This window comes from Podarcis tiliguerta (genome assembly GCF_965153285.1).
Source record: "Podarcis tiliguerta genome assembly, chromosome: 11".
NCBI classification, from domain to species: Eukaryota; Metazoa; Chordata; class Lepidosauria; order Squamata; family Lacertidae; genus Podarcis; species Podarcis tiliguerta.
In genome coordinates this window covers 46,527,175-46,552,002 of record NC_139544.1, presented here as the reverse complement: position 1 = coordinate 46,552,002, position 24,828 = coordinate 46,527,175, and the positions used below count along the sequence as shown (strand labels likewise).

Sequence of the window (24,828 nt, the reverse complement as noted above, 5' to 3'; positions counted from 1 at the left end):
TATGTAATTAAGTAAGTACATAAGTAAGAAATTATGAGGAGGAGGAGGAAGAGGAGGAGGAGGAGAATGTCATCCAAGATCTTGCTGTCCTGTAGGCTAGTCTACCAGGTCCATGAAAGAATTATTTTCCTCCCTTATCATAACAAGAATATTTTCTAAAAGTCTGCCTACCACATATTCTGGATGCATACTTGCCAAGGATAATCTAAAGCAGTGTGGTATTTTATAGAAAACCACATAATGGAGTGGCTTGTAATGACCTCAGCCATTGTGACCAGGCTATGTGTATACATGCAGTTTGCATACACAGCATGTAAGACTTTCTGGCATCCTGTTTTCAAAACCTGAAGCTGCATTTTCCCTTGCTACCAAATCTGCATATTTTCTCAGAGCTCGTTTCTTTCACCACAATAGACAATATCTCCCCTCCTGCCAAAGAAATGTCCAAATGCTAAAGAGTAGCTATAACAGTCATTACTACAACAGCAACTTTGAGCTACGAGCACTCTTAAATTAGAATTATTGCTGCAAATGATTTGTATATGTCTTGATTGCTGTGATTACTGATTCTGTAACCATAAATGTGTATTTTTGCAAATTCATGCTAACATCAGGCGCTGCATACAATGAACTTTTTCCCTTTTTGGCTGAGTAGTTTAAATGACTTGTGTCCTTTACATACACAACATTGTCACTGCTCAAAAAAACAAATTGCATTCATGAAGAATCTGAGTCCCCCTCCACCACTCTAACTAGTTCACACCATTACATGCATAAACTGCAATTCTCAACAGATTTGTCTCAGATTTGTCCACCTTGTGTCACAGTCAACATGCAGATATTCCACACCAAACTTGAGATCAGTTGGCCACATCATCTGGGCATGGTAAACAATTAGAGGTTATTGGGGTGTTGTGTGTGTGTGTGTGTGTGTGTGTGTGTGTGTGTTCAAATGGTGCCTCTAAAGCACAGGGATGGGCCCTGCAGATGGTGTTGGACTACAACTCCCATCATTCCTAAGCATTACCCATGCTGCCTGGGGATGAAGGGAGTTGGAGTCCAGCGACATCTAGAGCGTTACTGGTTCATCATCCCTGTTCCCACAGACTTTCAATGGGTTGCACACTTCCAATTTCAATTATGACTGCTAGCGAAAAGTACTGTTTGCTAGCTTCCTAGTCTAACATCATTCCATCTATTGGTAAATTCATGTGGCACTTTCTGATTTTGCAGTCCATTCTGATTGCTTCCTAAATCCTCCATAGTTTACCATCTTATCTGTAACGCACCAGCACCTTTGCAAATGACTTTGTCAACAAACATTGTTAAAGAAATCAGTAAATAATGCCAATGCCAGATTTTTAAAAATTGATCTTATCAGCCAATACTGTCAGTGATGCTGTCAGGGATGGTGAATAGGGAGATTTTTAATGTTTGATGTTGATGTTTTACTGTGTTTGATGTTTTGATTTGGTTCACCAGATACTCCATTCCTTTCCCACCCATGGCCAGCCCAATACATTTTGCTGCCTGAGCCTGAGACATTCTATATACACAAAATTCTACATACAGAGGCCAACTGGGCTAGCCATTTAATCTGACTTCAACATTAACATAGCAGCACATATGAGGCTTACCTTTGCCATGCAGATCTATCTGCATGGTACACACACTTTGCTGATGCCTGAGCTACCTCACTGCTTAACAATAGAGCTGGCCCCACACCTACCCCAGTTCTGATTCAGTTTGATTATTTTCTGGACAGACACTCAGGTTGCAATCCTGTGCCCTTACCTGGGAGTGAACCTTACTGAACTTCTAAGTAGGCATATCTAGGGTTGTTTTGTCAGTGTCTTTTGGCCACTGGGCAAATTGGAAAAGGTTTGGAAAAGGGCAATCAAAATGATCACCTTCCCTATAAGGAAAGCTTACAACATTTCAGGCTTTTTGTGTTTAGACATGATAGAGGCGTACACAATTACTTCTCCGTATCCACTTTCTTTACTTCATGCATAATGTTCTCCTATAAGACTCAGGGATATGCAGTGAAGCTGAAGTATGGAAGATTCAGGGCAGACAAAATAAATTAATTCTTAACGCAGTGCATACTGCTTTGGGGGGGTTTGCTTTTGTTTTACTGTCAAGTGGTATATAAACGTTATGAAATAAATAAATAAATAAATAAATAATAAATTTAAAAAATAGTAAAACTATGACATTTGCTCTCACAAGGGGTAGTAATGGCCCCCAACATAGCTTAAACAGATTTAAAGATTTCCATTTACTGAGAGAAACCTTCTTCCCTCTTTTATCTTCCTTGACTCTGCCCATTAACTATGTTGCCATCCTCTTGACTTTTGTGCTACCTTTCCTGATCTGCAATATACATTCTTCCATTATTATGAACAACAAAACTCTGGTTATATGTCTACTGCTATTTTAGGATTCATTCTACTGCTATTTGCTAGTTAGGTAAAGGTAAAGGGAGCCCTGACCATTAGGTCCAGTCGTGGGCTGACTCTGGGGTTGCGGTGCTCATCTCACTTTATTGGCCGAGGGAGCCGGCGTACAGCTTCCGGGTCATGTGGCCAGCATGACTAAGCCGCTTCTGGCGAACCAGAGCAGCGCATGGAAACGCCGTTTACCTTCCCGCCGGAGCGGTACCTATTTATCTACTTGCACTTTGACATGCTTTCGAACTGCTAGGTTGGCAGGAGCAGGGACCAAGCAACGGGAGCTCACCCCGTCACGGGGATTCAAACTGCCAACCTTCTGATCGGCAAGTCCTAGGCTCTGTGGTTTAACCCACAGTGCCACCCGCGTCCCTATTTGCTAGTTAACCTTTGGCTAAAACTGTGATACTCCAGAAACAAGCACTATGATTGTTATAGATCTTTATTTTGTGAACCACACTGAGAATTACGAGTGAAAGGGTGGCATGCAAATTTAATAAATGACATTCAGGGCAGGTAAGGCTATCTCTCCATGGCTCCTAGCCACAATGGCTATACTCTGCCTCCATGATTGGGGACAGTATGTTTCTGAATACCAGTTGCCAGAAACTGCAGAAAGGGCAAGTGCTGGTGCCTATTGGGTTCCCACAAATATCTGGTTGGCCACCGTGAGAACAGGAAACTTATCCAGATGAGCTATTGACCAGATCCATCAGAACTAGTCATGTTCTTACATAAAGCACTCTTCTATCACTTTAGCAGTCCTGGAGAAACCCGGGAACAGTAGTTTGTGATGGATGTTGGGAAATATAGCGCTCTGAGGTCAGCACTCTTAACAAACCACACTTCCCAAGATTCTTTGGGGGAAGCAATGACTTCTTAAGTGATATAAGAGTGCTTTAAATGTATGGTATGGACGTGACCTCAGGGAAGAAGTTTGCAGTTATAGAGGTATGCATTTTTTATCCATGACTCAGAGAGTAAAAATAAATATGGAAATGTCTTATGAGTGGCCTGAAGGAGCCACCAGCATTCCGCTTAAACTTTGTGCAACGTCTCACTCGGCATCTTAAAATGCGCTCATTCTTTGGAAGCCTGCATCCTGGGTGCGCAGTAAATTACAGTAAAGCAAAAGAGAAACTTCGAAGCAGCTGTCCTTTCCCTCGTTACCTTTCACGCCTTCTCAAGCGCTGAAAGTTTCGGCTGGGCTTGAATTTACTTCGGGAGGCTCTTAAAAGAAAACGTCGACAGAACAAGCCCTGTCTTGAATGCAGCGTAACGACGAGTCACGGGAGAGGGCAGGGAGACCGAAAGGAAGAAGAGCCGTCTGTGCTTCTGTTGACTTTTCCCTTGTCCTGGTCCTGCTCACTCCTGAGAAATCGCAGACAGGTTACTCGCCCTCTGGTTTTACAGAGCATTGATTTCACACGCACACACAAATAAAAATACGAGCACGTTTCCTGACCTCCTACAGGAAGGCTTGAAAAGAGAGCGCACACTTGCACCACCATTAATAATAATACATTTATTAATAATTATTATTATTATTATTATTATTATTATTATATTTTTATTATCCTAAAAGGATAGATGCATGTATATAATGCTGCATAACGCTATCTGGAGACCCAGAAATCTCGTTTGGCAAGGCGACGAAGGAAAGAGGAGAGGCTTGCGCCCTCGCCATTCTCTCCCGGGTCCCGAGTTTGCATTTCCAAGGAAGCTGAACTGACAAAGCGTGAAAGTGGCCTAAAAGTGGGGCGGGGGGCGCACAAAGGAAAGCCACCCCGGCTGCGGAGCGCGGAGGCTCATCAGTATTCGCCAGGCTCGCCTCCCAGCGCCCCTCGGCGCCGCCGCCGCCGCCTGCGCGCACACACATTTGCCCGGCGCGGCTCCTCCCCTTTCCTTAACTTGCTGCGCTTCTAAGTTGCCTCCGGCAGAGTCCCAGCCTGCGCCCCCGGCCCACCTTCTCGCTCCCGCTTCCCCGGACAGCTTCCGACCCTCCCCGCGTGGACTCCGCTCGATCCGGAGGGAATCTCGCCTCTTGCTTCGCTCGGAGAGGACTCCGGAGTCTGGAAAGGTGAGCGCGCGCTCTCGATCTCGAATTGTAGAGTTGCGAGGGGATCGTGTGGTCCGACCCCTTTTAGTGCAGGGATCTTTTGCGCGACGTCGGGCTCGAACCCGCGACCCCGAGGTTAAGAGTCTCGCTGTGCTATCCCTTCTCCAGTTGCATATGCCTTCCTCTCCCCTTGGCACCCCCCCCGGTCCTTTCCTGCCTTGGTGGATGCTGTCTTCCTTTGGGTTACCCCTTGCACCCTGGTTATTGATCCGGACAGGTTGGGGGGTCCTGATTTGGGGTGCGGGAGAAGAGCGACTGTAATGACCTGTAAAGTGTCTCCTCGGAGAGCTAAGTTCCCCAAAGTTCAGTGGGACTCGTTTCCAAAAAAGGGGGGGGGTATAGGGTTGCAGCGTAAAAAATATACACCTTACAAATAGGATTCCCCTGCCCCAAAACGACATCTTTCCATAACCAGCTGACAGTGGGAAACTTTAATTTGTTCTAAATAGTGCAGAAATTAATATTTCAACATGGGTGAGAGGATGAATGTTTCAGCAGGTACTTGTGAGAAACTTAATTAAAACTTCTATGGTTTTCGGTAGCTGGGAACCACCAGCTACCAGAGATGTTAAGCAGTTGATACAATTGGAAAATCTTGTTGTCTGTGCCCAGCTTCTCATCATTTCTAATCTTTTGTGAGTCAGCCTCATAACTTTTGCAGTGGGAGACACAAACAGCTGTCTTAAATACTACGATCAAACGTGGAAGGTGAAGTTGGATTTAAGTCAAAGATTTAAAAAAAAACACACTATCATGCACACCTTTGGAATCGGGTGTTTGATGTGTGAGCTGCAGTACAGCAAAATATTAGTCTTTGTGAGTGTAAGTGTGTAATAAGCAAGCAGTGTCCCTCTAATAGGGGTTTAAACTCTAATTTGTCCTGTTTTGAGTTGATATGCAGACTACAGCATACCTCAAGAGAAGGTAGTGCCTGTGGGTGGGGAAATGTCTAAGAGCAACCTTCTTAAATACAGCAGATGAATTGATTGCATGCTTTTGGTTGAGGTCATGTACAAGATCATGTAAATTACTCATATACTGTCAGCAGAGAACTAAAAATGATTTGCACAAAAGCTGCAAAATTTGGCTAAAGCATGATATGATTCCCCCCCCCCCAATATATAACAATAATAAGTAATTTGATCTGAAATAAATAGATTTTTTAAAGCAACCATAAGATATCCTGACGCAACGCAGCCAAATTTAAGTCCTGTTGCTTTTAGTGGGGGTGATAAACCTGTTCTTTAATCTACGCACTGGAACTTTGAGGATGCATTAATCTGCTGCTTAGCTGAGCTCCAATGAACACAGTGCAGTTCATATCTGAACAAACACACATAGCGTTGCACCCTAAAATATCTGGATTGTGTCCGCGCCCCTCTTCATACAAAAGACTCTATTCTGCTATGTTGTGATGTACCGGTAAATTATTCCATATTGACTACAATGCCTTGATTGTTATTATTTATTTGTTTTTAAAAAAATGTTTGCATAAAAGAGTTGAAAGTTAGGTTTCTACTGCATGGTTTTGAAGGCAATTATTGAAAACTCCACTTTCTCAATCTCTCTTTCTCTCTCTTTCAGGGTTTCTGTTGTCACTGATCAAGGAAAGGGAGTTTTCATCCCCCTCCCCACCACAGAGATTTTAACAGCAGCAAACCTATAAAGTAGAGGCGTTGTGAGCTATAGATGACTAAAAGTAACGGTGAAGACACGAGGTCAGGCAACAGGATGGAGCGCATTCAGCAAGGAGTCCGGAAACGTACTCTCCTGGCAAAGAAGAAAGTGCAGAGCATCACAAAGGATGATGTCAAAAGTTACTTACTGAGGAATTTTTTTGTGCTCTTCACCATCATTGCTGTCATTGTCGGTGAGTAATTTTGACTGAGGCAACAAATCTTGAAAAAAACATCACTTGGACAGAGCGGTTGCTGTTGTCCACTTTCTTCCCCGTTGAGAAGAACTTGCCGGCTTGGAAAGTTTTCTATCGGAACACTCTGCATTGTTCAGGAGTTGGTGAAAGTTTCACTGTCGATGGTCAGGTCTGCAGGTCTGACTGCAGTTGCACTGCTCCGTGTTTTAAATCAGTAGAGCTCCAAGGGGGTTAAATCAGAAGGAAAATGGTTGAGTTATTTTACTGATTTTTTTTTTTAAAAAAAAGCCCTTAATTAGAAGCCCCTTTTTATGAGCCCTTAATCCTTCTTAACAATTAAAGAAAATTGGCTACTGCCTCAGCGCAATTTCCCAAGGGTGTGTTTCTCTTACGTATTTATTTACTATATTTTTATCCTGCTTCTCAGACCGTTTCAGACAACTGTTGTCTCCCCAAGCAGCTCACTTCAACAAAAAGAGAGTGAAAGAGGCCAGCCATCAGACTTACAAACTAAAAAGGCAAGAATCAAAAGGGAAGAGGAGTAAAGGGAAAGAAAGGTAGAAGAGAGGAAATCAGTTATTTGAGGCCAGAACGAAGTGTTGAGTTATAAGCATTTGTTATACCCTGTTTGGATCAGTCTGATCTTCCTTTGCTGGTGTTCATGCTTAAATTCCAGTTGGTAGCTCTTAGAGCAAAGTTTCCAGTGTCTCTTAATTTTGAACAAAGTCAGGATCCAAAAGTGAGAACATAACAGCCTCAATATTAAGCTATTTTTTCCCTCACAGTTAAAGAATTACAGCCACACAGCCAAGGTCAGGAGTTTATGGTTTGTTTGGTTTTGGGTTTTTTTTAGAAATCTGTGTGTTACTCATGCAATTCAGTAGCTATTAAGATATATACCTGCATAATGGTTATGGAAGGTAACCTGATTGGGTTTTGTTTACAAAGCCGATTAGGGCAATGTTTGCACTTTTTATATATTTTGAATATCTCCGGTGAGATGAAAGAAAAAGGTTGGCTTGGGAATGTTCCTTGCTGTGTTTACAATCCACCCAAATATATATATATATTTTTAAAAAACCTTCAGATAAGAATTTATAGTGGCCTGAATCCACAGAACTGTGTGGTCGCTAGTTCTACAAGGCAAGGAGACTTTGGGCTGGTAGTCCCCCTTTGCCTCATGGCAAATCTCTTTTTGAAACTTTAAAAAGATACAGCGTTCTCATCCACCATTCAAATGAAAAACCATTTTGATCCCGCCAGGCCCGTCCAACTCCTTAGGCACGCCTAAAGTAGCTCTCTGAGCCATCGCTGTTGGGTTCCTTTTGTGAGAAAATATTTTTATAGGAAGAAAAGAATTCACGAAAGTGTGGTGTGTATGAAAATATTTGATTTCTGGGGTTCTGCTTTCTGCAAACAAAAATCATTTGCACTCTGGAGAGCCGCATTCTTTATTTTGGAGAGTATCAGGTGTTGGTTATTATTAAAAGCAAGACAGAAAGGCTGCCGAATACAGCGAAAGAGGCTCAGCCAGCTTGCTTCCTAAACCTCTGCAAAGATTGCACATCACGGATATATTCCTGTGGGAATTTCACAAGGATGTTAATAGGGGTGTCTGGTTCAGTGAAAGATGCACAGAATCCCGGACCACTTTCCCAAAGTTTGCACTACATGCAGATTGTGTCCCAAGCTTTCCACCCTTTTCGTCATTACATTTTGATGGCCCAACTGGGTGTGAACCCATGCAGTTGGGCTTGCAAGCAAAAACTTCTAGTTAATTTATGCCACGATTCGTCTTAAGAAACAAATTGGACTCCCAAGAGGAAGCTTATGTCTTCGAGGGAGGATGTGGTACTTCAGGAAAAAGTAAGGCTGAAATCCTCTGACCCTGAACCTGACTCACAAACTGATTAGAGTTAATATAATGTACTTGGACTTCCAAAAAGTTTTCAACAAGGACCCCCTGAGTAAGCTTAGTAATTAAGGGAAAAGAGGAGAGGGTCTCCTGTGGATCAGGAATTGGTTAAGCAGGAAGCATGGAGTGGGAATGAACTGCCATTTCTCTGAAGGAAGAGATGTAGAAAAATTAGTACCCCCAAGGATGGGTATTGGTACTTGTTCTTTTAACTTGTTCGTGAATTACTTAAGAGTTCCACGCTGGGAATAATTAGAAAAAGGAACTGAAAATAAAACTACCTATATAATGTTATTATACAAATGTATGGTGTGGCTGCACTAGGAATACTATGTATAATTCTGGTCACCTCAAAAAGGATATTGTAGAGTAGGAAAAGGTTCAGAAATGGGCAACCAAAATTTTCAAGGGGATAGAGTGACTCCCCTAGATTGCAGTGTGTGTGACATTTTGATTTGGTTTAGAGAAAAGGCGAGTAAGAGGTGTCATGAAAGAAGTTTATAAAAAGGATGCATAACATGGAGAAAATGAGTGGGTGGGGGAGTTTTTATCCCATTCATAACACTAGAACAGGCACATCCAACAGGTAGATTGTGATCTACCAGTAGATCACTGGACATATGTGGTAGATCACTGGTAGATCACTGGCTCCCCACAAACAACTTTGACCTGAACACCAAAAAAGCAGGGCTTCCCCACCTAAGAAAAGCTAAACAACTTTGACCTGAGCCCCCCAAAAGGGGGTAGATCACTGCCAGTTTTTAACTCTGTGAGTAGATCGCAGTCTCTTGGGAGTCGGCCACCCCTTCACTGGAACATGGACATCCAATGAGGCTAATCATTGGAAGATTCAGCACAAATAAAATGAAGTACTTCTTCATGTGGTGCATAGTTAAACTATGAAACTTGTTCCCACAGGAGGCCGTGGTAGCTACCAACTTAGATGGCTTTAAAAGGGTTAGGAAAATTTGTGGAGGTGGCAGCTATTGATGGCTACCAGCCATGATGGTTATTCTCTGCCTCCATGGTCGGAGACAGTAATGTCATAGAATCCCAGTTGCTGGACACAACAGGAGTGGAGAGCGTTCTTGTGTTTGGGTCCCATTCCCTGGTTTCCCACTGGCATCTGGTTTGCCACTATGGGAGCAGGGTGCTAGACTAGATGGGCCATTGGCCTGATCCTGCAGTCTCTTCTTATGTTACCTGGGAGCGTGCTTCACTGAATTCAGTGGGGCTTGAAGAGACCTATGTAAGGCTATGCTGCAAATAAGGTCTACAGGATGTCACTGTTTAGGTATTGGCAATGTAACCATCAGAATCCTAACTGTTTCTATGTGGATACACCTTTCATTAAAAATAAATATTGGTGAGCAATTTTAAGAATGCATTTCCTTCAGAATGCAAAGACTGTCTCGCATGCCTTTCGGGAAATCTCTCTTCGGGCATTGAATAGACTTAGATTTGCATGGTTTTAACAGATTCTCATTCTAGCACCATTATATATATATGCCCTTAGATTGGTCCCCGTATAGAATCATAGACTAATGGATTGATATTATCTAACACACACACACACACACACACACTTTGTTGTGGAACTCTAAGCAATCACAAAAATTGTCTGGAAATCTATGCCAACAATTATTAAGAGTGGCTACAAAATTAGGGGTGATAGCTTCAATGGGCAAAACTTTCTGCATTATAAAAAGGAACCAAAAGGACAGGTGGATTCACTTAAAGAAAGTCCTTTCATGCCTAGTTCCTCTAAGGATAGCTTAGATTTACCTGCTGTGCACTCCCCCCCCCAAAAAAAGAGAGAGATTCTGTAAGCTTTGTGTGTGGTGTGGGATGAGCCGTTGTTTTCCCCAGAACAACGCAAGCTGAACATCAGAACCAACCCCTATTTCCATTTGTCGCAGCAAAACAGAAAGCGACATTGTACATGTTTGAGAAACCACTGGGAATGATTTCCTATGAGGTGCTTCCTGTCTTGTCAGTCATATTGGACAGCATAGAAACCTTGAATTGCAGCATTCAAAGTTTTGATGTGCAATCTTTCTAGCATGCTAACATATTCTGAAATGTCTATTACAATTTGGAAATGAGCCTTTCCCCAAAAAAACTGAATGATGTTGGTAGAATTGCAGGTCTTGGCATACAAACTCAAAGACACACATTTACAAATGGTTCATTGGAGGACTGAGTTTAAGTAATTTAACTTTGTGGGGCGGGATCCATACAGTAGCAGTGCCTATACAGTGATTTAACGTTTGAATTTTGCGGAAATCTTCCTCCTCTAAGAAAAAGAGAGGGAGAAAGAAGATGTGAAAAAGAATGTTGCTGATTGTTGTTAGCCGCCCTGAGCCCAGCTTTGGCTGGGGAGGGCGGGGTATAAATAAAAATTTATTATTATTAATTATTATTATTATTATTATTATTATTATTATTATTATACAAGGACTTATTCGTTGAATTTATTTGTTTGTTGGAATTTCTATACCGCTTAATGTTTTAAAATACATGAGCAATGTGCATTTTAAAACCTGGAATTACGGTATATGCAAAATACAATACAGAAAAAGAGCAAAATATCTTCAACAGCACGGGCAACTATGGCAGGGAAAGCCTGCATGAATAAGAAAGCTTGAAGCATAGGTCTAAAACACAGCAATGTAGACCCTGATCAGACATCCATTCTATAAAATAGTGTAGTAAAGTCAAATCAGCAATATATGATAGTCTTAAGATGTTGATTTGCAGGCTAATTCAGTTTGCCTCACTTGCAAAATATCTGATTTTGTACCATGGATGTTTTGTAAATGGATCAACCAGGCCAATTGCAATGCAATCTTACATTGTCATCTCCTGGAATCCTATGAGTTTGGGTTTTCTCTCTCTTTCTGCATGGATATTGTCTATTTTAATCAGGAATGCATCGAGCAAGAATGGGGGACCTGCGGCCCATCAGGTGGAGTTAGACTTAGCTCCTATCAGCATTGAGAATTCCTTTCTGAAAAGGAGAACCTTTCCTACTGGTCGTGATTCTTTGGGGTGAAGGGATGAAAAGTGGAAAGAAGTGGTGAGGGAAAGGATGGATATTTGTACTTCACAGAGGAGCGCTATTTCTAAATAGAGAGCTGAACTGGAGTTAAGGGCACTTTACACCGTCAGGCAAAACCAAGGAGGAGGAGGAGACCTAATGGTTAACACCAGGATAAAAAGATTTTTCTCATATAAGGAGTATTTTAGTGGGTTTCATTAATGCACAGTAAAATGGAAGCAAAGATACCGTGTGTGGCGAGCAATCTGAATTGTGAGTGCCAGCAGCATGATAACTATGTAAATATTCAGCCAGGCAATCCTCATTACAGCCACTGCTAATTCATGGTGACTAGCAGGATCAGTACAGTGGTACCTCTGGTTACATACTTAATTCGTTCTGGAGGTCCGTTCTCAACCTAAAGTGTTCTTAACCTGAAGCACCGCTTTAGCTAATGGGGCCTCCGGCTGTTGCCATGCCGCCGCCACACTATTTCTGTTCTCATTCTGAAGCAAAGTTCTTAACCCGAGGTACTATTTCTGGGTTAGCAGAGTCTGTAACCTGAAGCGTATGTAACCTGAGGTACCACTGTATAGGGAAAAGTCTCATGTTCCTGTGGCCAGATCCAGCACCAAGCAGCAATGGTAGCATAGAACCTGAAGCACCTAAAGCAAGGGGCACTTCATTTTGCAGATGCTTTAAGGGATAGCAGTTCTGCTGTGATGAGGCGGTAGCTGCCACCTGTAATGATTCTGCTATCCTGTCTGGTCTAGCAGTGAACAACAGAATCATAGAATCATAGAATTGGAAGGGACACTGAGGATCAACTGATCCAGCGGTTCTCAACCTGTGGGTCCTCAGATGTTGTTGGACTACAACTCCCATCATCCCTGAGCTCTGGCCCCATAAGTTGAGAAAGGCTGATCTAGTCCAACCCCTTGCAATGCAGGAATCTCAACCAAAGCATCCATGACAGATGGCCACCCAACCTCTGCTTAAAAAGGAAGGAGATTCCGGCACCTTCCGAGGGAGTCCCAGCCAGCATGGCAATGGTCTAGAGGGTCACAGGCTTCTCATCTCTGCTCGAGCCAAAACTTTGCCATTTTTCTCTTTCTTTGGACCAGGTAGTAATAAACTCCACCTACAATCAGTAAGAAATACCTCCTCCATTTTATAATCACTAACCTGCTGTGAGGCTAAGAGGCAGTAAGGGGCTTAAGGTGACCACATGAACTTTATGACTGAACATAGATTTGGACATGGATCGCCTTGTGTGACACTATCATCTGCACCACATTGATTCTCTAAATTTTAATGCCCCATGATTCCTATAAATACCTCCCAGGTAGCCAGGTCAGTTCCGTCTCAACTTATCCAAGAGATATGTTGCCTTTAGCAGCTCTTGTTTTGATTCACTGCTTGCCTCGTCTCCAAACCAGCTGACCTCCAACATAGTTTATTTTTGCTTGCTCTGTATGGAGAAAGCTCTGACTTCAGAGTGAGACTTAAGTTTGGCATCATGTTTTGCTCAGATTTTAGCACCTGGTTTCACTCAGGGCTTAAGGCCTCAAAAGAACATTAGAACTGGTTACCTTTCTGGAACTATTTGCCTTAGCTCCAGTTTAACCAATCAGCACAGACTGATTGCAAGCTTAATTTAAGTAACTCCTTTCATCCTTCGCGGAAGGTTGAAAACTATTACAGCTGAACTAGAAACATCAAGTTGTACATTGTTAACTTAGTATAACATTGTAATCCTTTGAGCTCTGTCTCTTGTGCTTCTTCCTTTCCCCCTTGATGTACATTACAAAGGCTCAATCCATTAAGGCTCCCCAGAACTTGTTGGACTTCAGCTCCCATCAGCCTCATTGAGCATGGTCAATGGTCAGGATTCATGGGCATTGGTCCAGTTTGGTGGGCACTTGAGGGTCCCAGGGGAAGCTGGCAATGCTGAGGTAAAGAAGAGAGTCTACAGAACCTTGGACAGCTCCAAGGGGCCCTACTAATACAGCTACTGGAGATGATGTCCCTTGTGGGGCCAACCAGAACCTTATGTAGGCTGACCAGACCTGTTGTGTGCTAGGCTTTACCTCCCTGAAAGAGCAGGTTATCTGGTTGAAGAGTCGTCACCTTATATTGCAGTCTATGGCTTCTGAGAGACTAGCAAGACAGATGTTCTGCAGGGGCTTTCCCTCTGAGTCAAGGGATGGTGGTAGAGCTGTGTTCTCTGGGGCCCTGAATGAGGTGCTGGTGTTCTTCCCTCAAAGAAGATGCCTGAACCTTCTCCTCATCAGTCCCCACTATGCATGGCTGGGTCCCCAAGTCATTAGTCATGACAGAGTTCAAGTCCAGCAATATTTGGAGGGATGCAAGTTCCCCATCAAGAGCTTGGAGTAGCTTCCTTATGAAGAAACATTTGGGATGCTTCTTAGTTTAGGGGCGGCAACTACATCTGAAGTTTATGACATTATGAAAGTTTATGACATTATGAAAATTCTGGAGTGAGTTTATTTGGTGGTTTAGATGGAGGCACAGAGGAAGAGCCCTTACTTATGAAATGCTCTCCCCATCTGGCACCAACCCTACAATATTTTTAGTACCAGCTCAAGACTTTCCTTTGCTCGCAAGCATTTGATGTTACTGTCTTTTGTGCCAGCTATTTTTTCAGATTTTGGTTTGGTTTTTTGGATGATGTTCCTAGCAGGGCATGGTTACATTTTCCTTTCCTTGTCTAGTTATTCTTCACATGGAATAACATACAGAACTGATCCCAAGATGGTGCTGTGTTGCTAAATAAGACAGATTGTTCAAGAATGGGTTTTGACAGAGAACAGTCTTGCAATAGCTATTAGCTAGGAAAGTTAGCAAGATGTTAACGATCTTTGTATTACCTACTATCCAGAGGTATACTGTCCTGTTTTTGTAATATACATATGATTACTGAATGCTGGAACAAACAGTAAGAGAGGCATCATCTTGGCTGCTGAGTAAGATGATAATTTAGCACCACCTGCAATTCTTATATTATTAGTTTCCATAGAAAGCTCTTCAATTGCCTTAATAAGGAGGGAGTTGTTTTCTTGCAAGCTCATGCTTATTTGTGTGATTCTTGACTTCATACAGTATATTTTGATTATTTTTCATAATGAATAAGAAGAACGCAATAGTTTGCTAATAGTGGCCTGGTTCACAACCACACCATGGGTGGTCTTCAGGGCCATGTCTTGGGTTTGCATGCTGTGGTTCCCTCCCTCATTTCCTGCTTCATGATAACTATAAATTGCCATGATGACTAATAGGGCAAACTATGGGGTTTCTAAAATACTGCTATCTTATTGGAACTCCCAGCAATCTCCTAACCAAAGTCTACACCTTCTTAGCTCCAGAAAAACAGTAGCCTATTGGGCACTCCCAGATCATTTCCTGGGCTTTGAGCAAACTATTGTTATTATCGGAATTGGAAAGTCAGTTCAAATTGATATCCCATTCTCAAAACCAAGCTGTAGTTTGAAACGACCATAATTTTAGAAAATTGGGATGTCTTGTCAAACTGTAGTTATTGCAAACCAAAGAGGGAATTGGTGCATAAGAAAGCAGGAAAGAAAGGAGGGGGTTGCACAAAAGCCTGAAGAACAGTCCGGGTAGACAAAGCTTGGTTTGGCCACAACATCTGAACTTATCCACTGAATTGGATGTGTATGTTTATCAAAGGGAGTGAAAAGAATTGGGCAAAACTGAAATAAAACCAAGCTAAATCTTACTGTTATTGGACTTCTTTAGAGGACCTAAGTGGGTTATATGTGTAATAAATAAATGGCGCGAGGAGGAATTATATTATATTACCCTTTCATTCTCTCTGCATAGTGCACCTCTTTTAAATAGATTATCTTTCCAGCCATAAATTCATCTTTCTCGTTAGTTTTTGTCCATGTTCTTCCAGCTGGTTTATTTTGGATAGGAAGCATCATTATTTCTACTAAGATAACACATCTCTGACACTTCCCTGCACAAGAGGACATCATTTTGGATGACATATCAAAACGAATTCCATCTCAAGTTTGCATTGCTTTTTGAAAACCACTCCTCCTTTTTTTTCCCATCTCCCAATGTATCCTATCTGGATCCTTTGGGTCTTATGAGAGTTCCAAAAATCTAGACCAGTCAGCTGCTAATTACATTTTATTGTGGTAAAACAACTATTTTAAATTATGCAGGGCTGCTAGCTTTACTCACCTTAATCAGTAGATGAACAAACTAAGCAATCCTACACAATGCTTTCCGGAAAGTAAGTGCTATTGAAGTTGATGAGACTTACAAATCTAAGATTGTCCTGCACAGGTTTAACTGATGTGAATTAGTGCCACAAATTTAAACAGATGCAGGACAACTCAAAGTGGATACATCTTGTTATTACTAACAGAAGGCAATGCCTGTAACATATTTTTCATCTCTGTGCAGGTAAACATTTATGTAACCTCCATTGGTAACTTGGACCTTTTCTGTATTCTTCATCATAATATTACAGTGTGTACTTATTACACACAGAGAGCCAGTGTGGTGTAGTGGTTAAGAGCAGTAGTCTCGTAAGTCTGGGGAACCAGGTTTGCGTCTCCGCTCCTCCACAAGCAGCTGCTGGGTGACCTTGGGCCAGTCACACTTCCTTGAAGTCTCTCAGCCCCACTCACCTTACAGAGTGTTTGTTCTGGGGAGGAAGGGAAAGGAGAATGTTAGCCGCTTTGAGACTCCTTAAAGGGAGTGAAAGGCGGGATATCAAATCCAAACTCTTCTTTTTAGTCTCTTTTCCATCATTTGGAGAGAGGCTGTAATAAATGCTGTTGTATGTGTCCCTGATTTGCATGTGAGATAAAATCAAACTACACTATATGAAAATATAATATTTTATCTTTGCCTCCAGCTAATTTAAGTTGGTACATGATTTTTTTTTCCTTCCAGGGCTTTTTGCCACAGCTCACTGTACCAAGAAGACACTGTTAAAAGTTCTGCAATTGTCCAATTTTGTGCTCATTACCCTCAAGCAGCCATGTAGTCTTTGGGCTCAGATGTGTTGTTGAAATATGAAAGGAAAAAGAAAACATTAAAAATAGCCTTCTGAGCTGTTGTTTTTGTTTCTTTGACTTCAAATTATATTCCCCTTTTCTTGGGTCAGAAAGGAAAGCTGATTTTAGTTCGTTGGATAGGTGGTAGACACCTAAAAGAGGGATTAGCCAATGTGGTTCCTTCCCAGGCAGCATGGGTAGTGGCCAAAGATGATATTGGTTGTAGTCCAACAACATATGGAGGGCACCCTATTGGCTACCCCCTACCCGTTCAGGCCAGTCTTGCCAGACTCTAGGGTTGTGCGCTCATCTCACTCTATAGGCAGACACTTCCGGGTCACGTGGCCAGCATGACAAGCTGCATCTGGCGAGCCAGCGCAGCACACGGAACACCCTTTACCTTCCCGCTGGTAAGCGGTCCCTATTTATCTACTTGCACCTAGAGGTGCTTTCGAACTGCTAGGTTGGCAGGCGCTGGGACCGAACGACGGGAGCGCACCCCGCCGCGGGGATTCGAACCGCCGACCATGCAATCAGCAAGTCCTAGGCGCTGAGGCTTTAACCCACAGCGCCACCCGCGTCTACCTTGATCTAAATGTATATGAGGCTGTTCAGAGGTTTGGGCTGAAGTGTCCCCAATAGATCACTAAAATGCAGGACCTTTTCATCTGAGTCATGCTTCATAGCCATGTTCAAATATATAAAAGGATGTCACATAGAGGAGGGAGAAAGGTTGTTTTCTGCTGCTCCAGAGAAGCGGACACGGAGCAATGGATACAAACTACAAGAAAGAAGATTCCACCTAAACATTAGGAAGAACTTCCTGACAGTAAGAGCTGTTCGACAGTGGAATTTGCTGCCAAGGAGTGTGGTGGAGTCTCCTTCTTTGGAGGTCTTTAAGCAGAGGCTTGACAACCATATGTCAGGAGTGCTCTGATGGTGTTTCCTGCTTGGCAGGGGGTTGGACTCGATGACCCTTGTGGTCTCTTCCAACTCTATGATTCTATGATTCTATGATTCTATGAGTCAGATGAGGTGATGGATGTGCTGAACGGGTGCCTGGAATCAGTAATGGTCTGAATGATGGGGTAAGAAACTGAAGCAAAATACCAATGTTGGAAATCCTGCCAATTGGGTGTTTTAATGGATCTGGATGGCATTGCACTTCCCCTGAAAGACCAGTTTTGCAGCTTAGGAGGACGGTTAGCTCTGGGCCTTACTTTAGATGCCCAAGTGCTATCAGGGAAGTGATTTTGCTTTCTCCAGCTCCAGACTCTCTTGTCACACTTACCCATGCCCTAGGTGAAGATTTGGCTGCTACAATGCATTGGGGCTCTCCTTGTTCAGAACATGGCCACCACATAATTGATTGGCATGGGTGGCTTGGAACACGGGCTTTCTGTTGTTAAAACAATGCTCACTGGTTTCCGGTTACCAGATTCAGTTCAAGGAGCTGATGTTAACATATAAAGTCCTATATGTCTTGTCACTTGAATCCATTGGCTCAGGTTGGGTTCTGTGTATTTTTATCGCCACAGTTGTGTTTCAGACAGTGTAGTATCGGGAAATAAATAAATGGCACCTACACCAAAATAGGGCTCAAATGCTAGACATTGCCTGCAACTTTGGAATATAAAGGGGCAAAGTTGACATGACATTTATCACATTGTTTAAAAGGGGGGGTCTTCCATGTCTTGGGCTCATGTTATCTGAAGGACTGCCCGTTCCAAACCTCCCTGTTCTTTAAAGTCCACCCCTGAGGCCCAATTCTCAGTGCCATCACCTTCACAGTGAGGCAGGTATCAATCAGATATACCACAGAAACACCACATAGATACCGTATTTTTCACCCTATAGGACGCACCGGCCCATAGGATGCACCTAGATTTGGGGTGGGGGAATAAAGGGGGGGAATTATTATTTTTTTTCCCAGGCGCAGGGCTGGGGAAGCCCGAGCTTCCCCCGACCCCAGCCCCCAGAACGGGTACCAGAGTGATGCCAAAGCTGTGCGCAGCTTTGGCGTCGCTCTGGGAGCTTCTGGGGCTGGGGCGAGGGAAGCCTGAGCTCCCCCTGATCCCAGCCCCCAGAACGGGTCCCAGAGCTTGCCTGGGACCCCAGAACGGGTCTCTGGGAGCTTGCTGGGCTGGGGGGATAGCTTCCTGAAGCCTGGAGAGCGAGAGGGGTTGGAGCACACTGACCCCTCTCACTCTCCAGGCTTCAGCGAAAGCCTGCATCGCCCCATAGGACGCACACACATTTCCCCTTCATTTTTGGAGGGGGAAAGTGCGTCCTATAGGGAGAAAAATACAGTACTTAACATTAATAAATAATTATTTTTAAATGCTGTGTATGATTTGGAGAAAGCCAAGTACCTCCAAATGCTTTGTAAGGATCAAGTTTGGTATTTCTAGAAAGAGTCCATTAATAAAACTTTGTGCTTGCTGAACCAAGTCTTTTGTGTGACCTCAGTCCTTTCCCCCCCTTCTCTGTCATGAAATTACCTTCGTGATCAAGCTTCTAAATTGTGCAGGGAAGTCCAGCAGGCTCCGCACTGCAGACATTCAGCCAGAAGCCATGTTGAGCTGACATTGATAACAAGATGGAGGGTGGAGAATTGAGGAGCATGTCCCCCTCCCCCCGCTTTTCACAAGTGGGTAGGGTTTTAGTAAGGCCTGCATAGTGAATGTGTGCAAAAAGGCTGTCGGAGTGGAAGAGTAGATATCAATATTTGTGGCAGAGGGTAAAGTGCAAATAAGTGGGCTGGTAATATTTGTGTGAGTGTGGACATGCAAGGGTTTTTTGTCATACAGTCTTGCTAATGATGCACAGCTCTGTTACTCCCCCCCCCACCTGAGTTAGGAGAGCCAAGGCAACTTCTCGGTCAGTTTGTGGTTCCGGTAATGGACTGTATGAGGGCCAATGAGCTGAGACTGAATCCTGATAAGATGGTGGCCCTGTGAAGAAGAAGAAGAAGAGTTTGGATTTGATATCCCGCCTTTCACTCCCTTTAAGGAGTCTCAAAGCGGCTCACATTCTCCTTTCCCTTCCTCCCCCACAACAAACACTCTGTGAGGTGAGTGGGGCTGAGAGACTTCAGAGAAGTGTGACTGGCCCAAGGTCACCCAGCAGCTGCATGTGGAGGAGCGGAGACACGAACCCGGTTCCCCAGCTTACGAGACTACCGCTCTTAACCACTACACCACACTGGCTCTGCGAATTGAAGGTTCCCACGTCTGGGAATTGGGCAGGTTCTGAATGGGGTTGCAGCCCAGGAACAGCTACGTAGTCTGTTGGTACTCTTCGATCTAGCATTGCCAATGGAAATGCTGGTAGCATCCATGGGGTTTGAAGCGCTCTTGGCTAGCTTTAGCTGGTGTGCCATCTAGGGCCATTCCTAGCCAGGGATAACTTGGCCACAGTGATCCATGCAGTGATAACGTCATAATTTGATTATTGCAGTGCACTCTGTGTGGGGCTGCTGACTGGAGCAGGCTGGTGAGTACATGTCACACCAGTTCTAAAATAGCTGCAATGTCTCCCAGTGTACTACCAAGCCAAGTTGAAGGTGCTTGTGTTGACATAAAACCCTACACTGCTTAAGACCAGGATACCTGATGGAGTCCCTTACTCCCTTATGCACGTGCCCTTGCTTTAAATCTGGCTGGGATGCCCTCCTAATAGTGCCACATTTGCCAAGTATGCATTGTGCGGCAACAAGTGAGAGGGCTTTGTCATCTGTGGCACCTCAATTTGTGGAATGCTCTGCTCAGTTAGGTCTGCCTGGTGCCTTCATCAACATCCTCTAGGCTACCAGGCTAAAATGTCTATCATCTCTCATTATAATCAAAAGATGAATGATGGACAAGTTGGCTGAAGGACTATTGGAGACAAGGTTCTAGGTGCTTTAGTGTTCTTTATTTCTCTGATGGGTTTTCATGTGGGTTATTGGAATGGTTTTATTGGCATTTATTCTTTTGTACATTAGGCCTCCTCCCCTTTGTGTGAGTCTGTTAGAGACTTTTTTGGACTAAGAGACTAGCAAGTCAATTCAAATAAATACATGTTAAAAACAACAAGCTTGATGGTTATCCACCACCTATATAAACGTTTTAATTTAGTGGGTTAATTGAAAGTGGAATTGACTGGGTTATTTTCACAGATGTGATAATTTTCTTACTGCTATATGTAGATGGTTATTTTCATTGCTTGTCTACTGCTTTTTTATTATTTGCTCTTGGATTTGTTTTAAATGAAAAATGTGATACAAATTTAATAGAATAAAAGAGGATGCAGTGTAGCTACATGGTTTCATTGCTGTTCAGGAGCCTCACAGAACCCAGTTGTTTGACCCATAGACGTTTCATAGGATAGACCAGGCATCCCCAACCTCCAGATGTTTGGGCCTACAACTCCCATGATCCCTAGCTAACAGGACCAGTGGTCAGGGATGATGGGAATTGTAGTCCAAAACATCTGGAGGGCCAAAGGTTGGGGATGCCTGGGATAGGCTTTTAGGTGTGATCAGAGTTTGGTAAAAGATCTGATTTTGGATAAGCAAGTTTACATGCAGCAATCTATTGAATGCTTGCCTCAAAATTGGTTTTATAGTTCTTTAGTTTTATCATTCTGTAATTATTCATCTGATGTGCTTATTGTTTGTCATCATCTTGCATGGCCTGTGGCCTGATAGAAGTATTACCAAGCTGTAACTAATAACATGGTAGAGCTGCCTTTTAAAAACTCACTTAAACCTAATGTCTGTCCAGTAACATGAAAAAGTATAAAATGAAATAAAAAGGCTTTATATTTTATTCTGTTCTTTTTGGTGGTTATACACAGCTGAATCTTTTAAGTGCATTTCTAATTCTGCTTTATATTAAAACTGGAATAAATTGTTCTCCAGAAAACAATCAGGGCATGGATTGGGTTTTTTTTTAATTATATGAAAATATGTGCTTCTCCTGTGCTCTCTCTGAATATTTGCTTTTTCTACCCCACTGATGTGAAAGGTCAAGGCAAAGCCTGTAGAACAGCTTTGGGGTATTTCTTACAAGCCTTTGTTCCTTTGAAAGGCTCGCAAATTATTTGGAAACCTGAAACTCTTACTGAAAAGGGCTTGCTCCAGGTCTAGTCAATTTACGTCTGATCCTTTAGTGTGCTAAGTTCCTCTTAAGTGATACTCAGCACCTCCATTTCTCTGTAGAGTATAGTTGTACTGTTGAGGGTCAAACGGCTCAGGATTTCTTTTTGCAGAAATAGCCAGCATAAGGAGTCCAGTCTGGGTTGGGATCCCAGAGTAGAAGACAGGGTGCCTTAGTCATTTACCTCCTGCTGTGTTCCTGAGCTGGATTTAGGGACTTTTTTCATCCTGAGAGCCGTATTCTCTCCCAGGCACTCTTCTGAGGGCCACATGCCCATGGCGGGCCAAGGACAGAGGAAACAACAGGTGGAGCAATGCATTCAAAATTTACCTATGCACAGTAGGCTAGTTTCTACAAGCACATACCCGGGAAACAGGATGAGCCACAGCTCAGCTATGAAATCTGAAGTGTGTTCTCTATGTTGTGCAGAAAGATGTGCTGTGAGAGAGACTGTAGCAAAAGGGAATTGATAACAAAGCATCCGGCAGCATCCAGCGTCTTCAGATGGGTAAAGCCCTTCTTACGCACAAACTGTGTTCACATCAGCAAGATACAAAAAAAAAAGCTTACAGACCCTGAATTTGCTAAGAGTTTTCTGCATATCTGGGCTATTTCTGGATTTTGTCTGAAACACGCACTGATCTGTGGGAGTGGAAATGCACGCAGCATCTTTTTGCTCTTCTGCCCAAAGAGGCACATTTAGCATAGTTAGGAACTTAGCACACAGCTGTTGCACATTGCAGAGTTTGTAATTTAAAGTTGTCCTTCCATAGCCACTGAGGTCAGACAAGAGCAAGTTGCCCATTACACTTGGCGCAGATATATGTCCTTGGGGACAATCCAGGCTGGTGCACAGGACCACCTTGTGTGTGCTGGCCATAGTGCTGAGCAAAACATCAAGGGTTCCTTGAGGTGAACATGCCTCATGACCTATTTAGGATGAGAAGGGAGAATCACTACAGAGAGGTCTGAAAAAATTATTTCCAAGCTTCTGTAAGCAGGACACTCATGTGTGGTGACCTTCAGTGCAAGTCAAGTTACTGTAATGAAATAAAAGTTTGTGAGGTTTTCTCTTCAGGGGCAAGCCCCATGCAAGTGAACTCAGAGCATGCTTGTACTATGGACAAGCAGGTTTAATGGCCACTGCCTTGGTCCAAGGAACCTTGCATAAATAGCATAACTAGAGGAAGGTCAGGATTGTGGTTCATGATTGCTAAGGTGTTGATGAGGAAATACAAAGCTACCTCAAATGTGTTCAGGTCTAGTGTAAGGAAGGAATTTGCTGGGTACGCCCAAAACATTTGTCCACCTTCTTTGAGAAATCTTGGAGAACAGGTGAGGTAGCACAGGACTGGAGACAGGTAAATGTTGTCCCAGTCTCCAAAAAGGGGAGAAGGGAAGAGTTAATGGAAAATATTTTGATACTGGTGAAGAATATAATGCAGACAATTTATAAGCATATTGATAATAATGCAGTGATTAGTAGGCATCAGCATGGATTTGTATCCCAACAGATTAATGTTACCTTCCTTTTTATTGGATTACTGGCTTAGTGGATTGTAGGAATGCTGTGCATATAATTTATCTTGATTTCAGCAAAGTATTCGATAGTTTGAAAGTTTGTTGAGTCTATGCTCAGAGCTTCCATGAGCCTCCTTTCAGCTGACCCTGAATACATGCAATTTGTGATGAAGATGTTAGTCTCATTTTCCCCCCTTACTTTCTCCCCAGGTATCATCCTTGGATTTGGTCTTCGGTCATACCACTTCAGCTACCGAGAAGTGAAGTACTTTTCCTTCCCAGGCGAACTCTTAATGAGAATGTTGCAGATGCTGGTTTTGCCTCTCATTGTATCCAGCTTAGTAACAGGTACACTCTTATCTTTTCCCTTTTTCTGTTTTGCAGCAGCTGCTGCTTTCTCTTTCCCTTTTGCCAATGTGTTGATAAAGAGAAAGAAATGCTTACAGCCGAGTGCATGAAAGATGGCAAACTCCAGGATTCAGATACTTGGTAAAATAATTCAGGGGCCATCAACATGGTACCTCTGGCTGCAGTGGTCCCCTTGGAGTCTTCTCTTGGCACAACAAAGCCGTTGAGTACCCCCTCTCATTGAGCACCCCTTGATCACAAAGTGGTGGTTACCTTTTTCTCCCTTGAAAACTACATAGAGCTGAAGGAGGAAGTTGTAAGAGTGATGCTCCTTCCCACTTCCTCTTTCAGCTCATTAACTCCACCGGGTCTGACTTTTACCCAGCTCCCTTGGAAAGGTGAGGTGTGTGCCTGCACTTAATCTCTTTCTCAGAGGAGGGGGCTGATTCAAGGAAGGGGGGGGGAATTGACCAGAATGAGGACCAGAATGCTTAAAAAACCAAATGTGCCCACTGGCTTAAAAGTATCGGTGACCTCTGCAGTAACACACCATGAGAATTATTAGGAAAGAAATTGAAAATAAAATTCCTTTATTTATGGATGCTTTACATGCAGAAGGTCCCATGTTCAGTTTCTGACATCCATTTAAAAGGGCAAATTTGCACTTGATGAGAAAGATCTCTCTCTGCCTGAGATCTTAGAAAGTGGCTACCATTCAAAGGAACAATATTGAGACCAGTGAGCAAATTGTCTGACCTGGTCTAAGCTTCTTTGTCTGAAAACACTGACAGTCAGCAGCAACGCTGGCTGATTTCACAGATATTGATTGGAAACATACCGGCACATTTTGCTTCATAACTTTCTTTCTAGGAGAGCTACAGACCTACTTGCTGAAAAAAGTAAATATCAGAATCAGGGCCTCCTCCCTGGGGCTGCCAATGAAGGCCTTTGCAAGGCCATGGCAACCCTTACAATAGAAGGAAATATTTTTTTCAGAGCTGAAGTTGTCTTTGGTCATACCAAATATACTCATGTTTTACTCATCTGCTTTATTTCATATTGTTACACACACCCCAGTCTCTGAGTAGTGAGAGGTTTCGGGGGTTCTAGTGTGAGCCCTGGGGTTAGTTATCTTGGAATGAAGGCCGCAGGAGAATGATGACGTTTCTGTGATAGCAAGGTTTTGTTTATACATACAGTGGTACCTCAGGTTACAAACACTTTGAGTTACAGACTCCACTAACCCAGAAGTAGTACCTCAGGTTAAGAACTTTACCTCAGAATGAGAACAGAAAACGCGCAGCAGTGGGAGGCCCCATTAGCTAAAGTGGTACCTCAGGTTAAGAACGGTTTCAGGTTAA

At 43.1% G+C, this 24,828-nt stretch overlaps 1 protein-coding gene across 1 annotated transcript in view; it reads left to right on the top strand.

Annotated features, from left to right (window-relative positions):
• Positions 1–4,306: 4,306 nt before the first annotated feature.
• The window catches only part of SLC1A3 (solute carrier family 1 member 3), a 42,161-nt gene continuing 21,639 nt past the window's right edge, over positions 4,307–24,828 (top strand). The window contains exons 1-3 of the mRNA XM_083402955.1: positions 4,307–4,533; positions 6,157–6,442; positions 23,330–23,467. Of these exons, the coding sequence (XP_083259081.1) occupies positions 6,262–6,442; positions 23,330–23,467 (319 nt within the window). The 5' untranslated portion in view covers positions 4,307–4,533; positions 6,157–6,261. The remainder of the gene's footprint in view (positions 4,534–6,156; positions 6,443–23,329; positions 23,468–24,828) is intronic.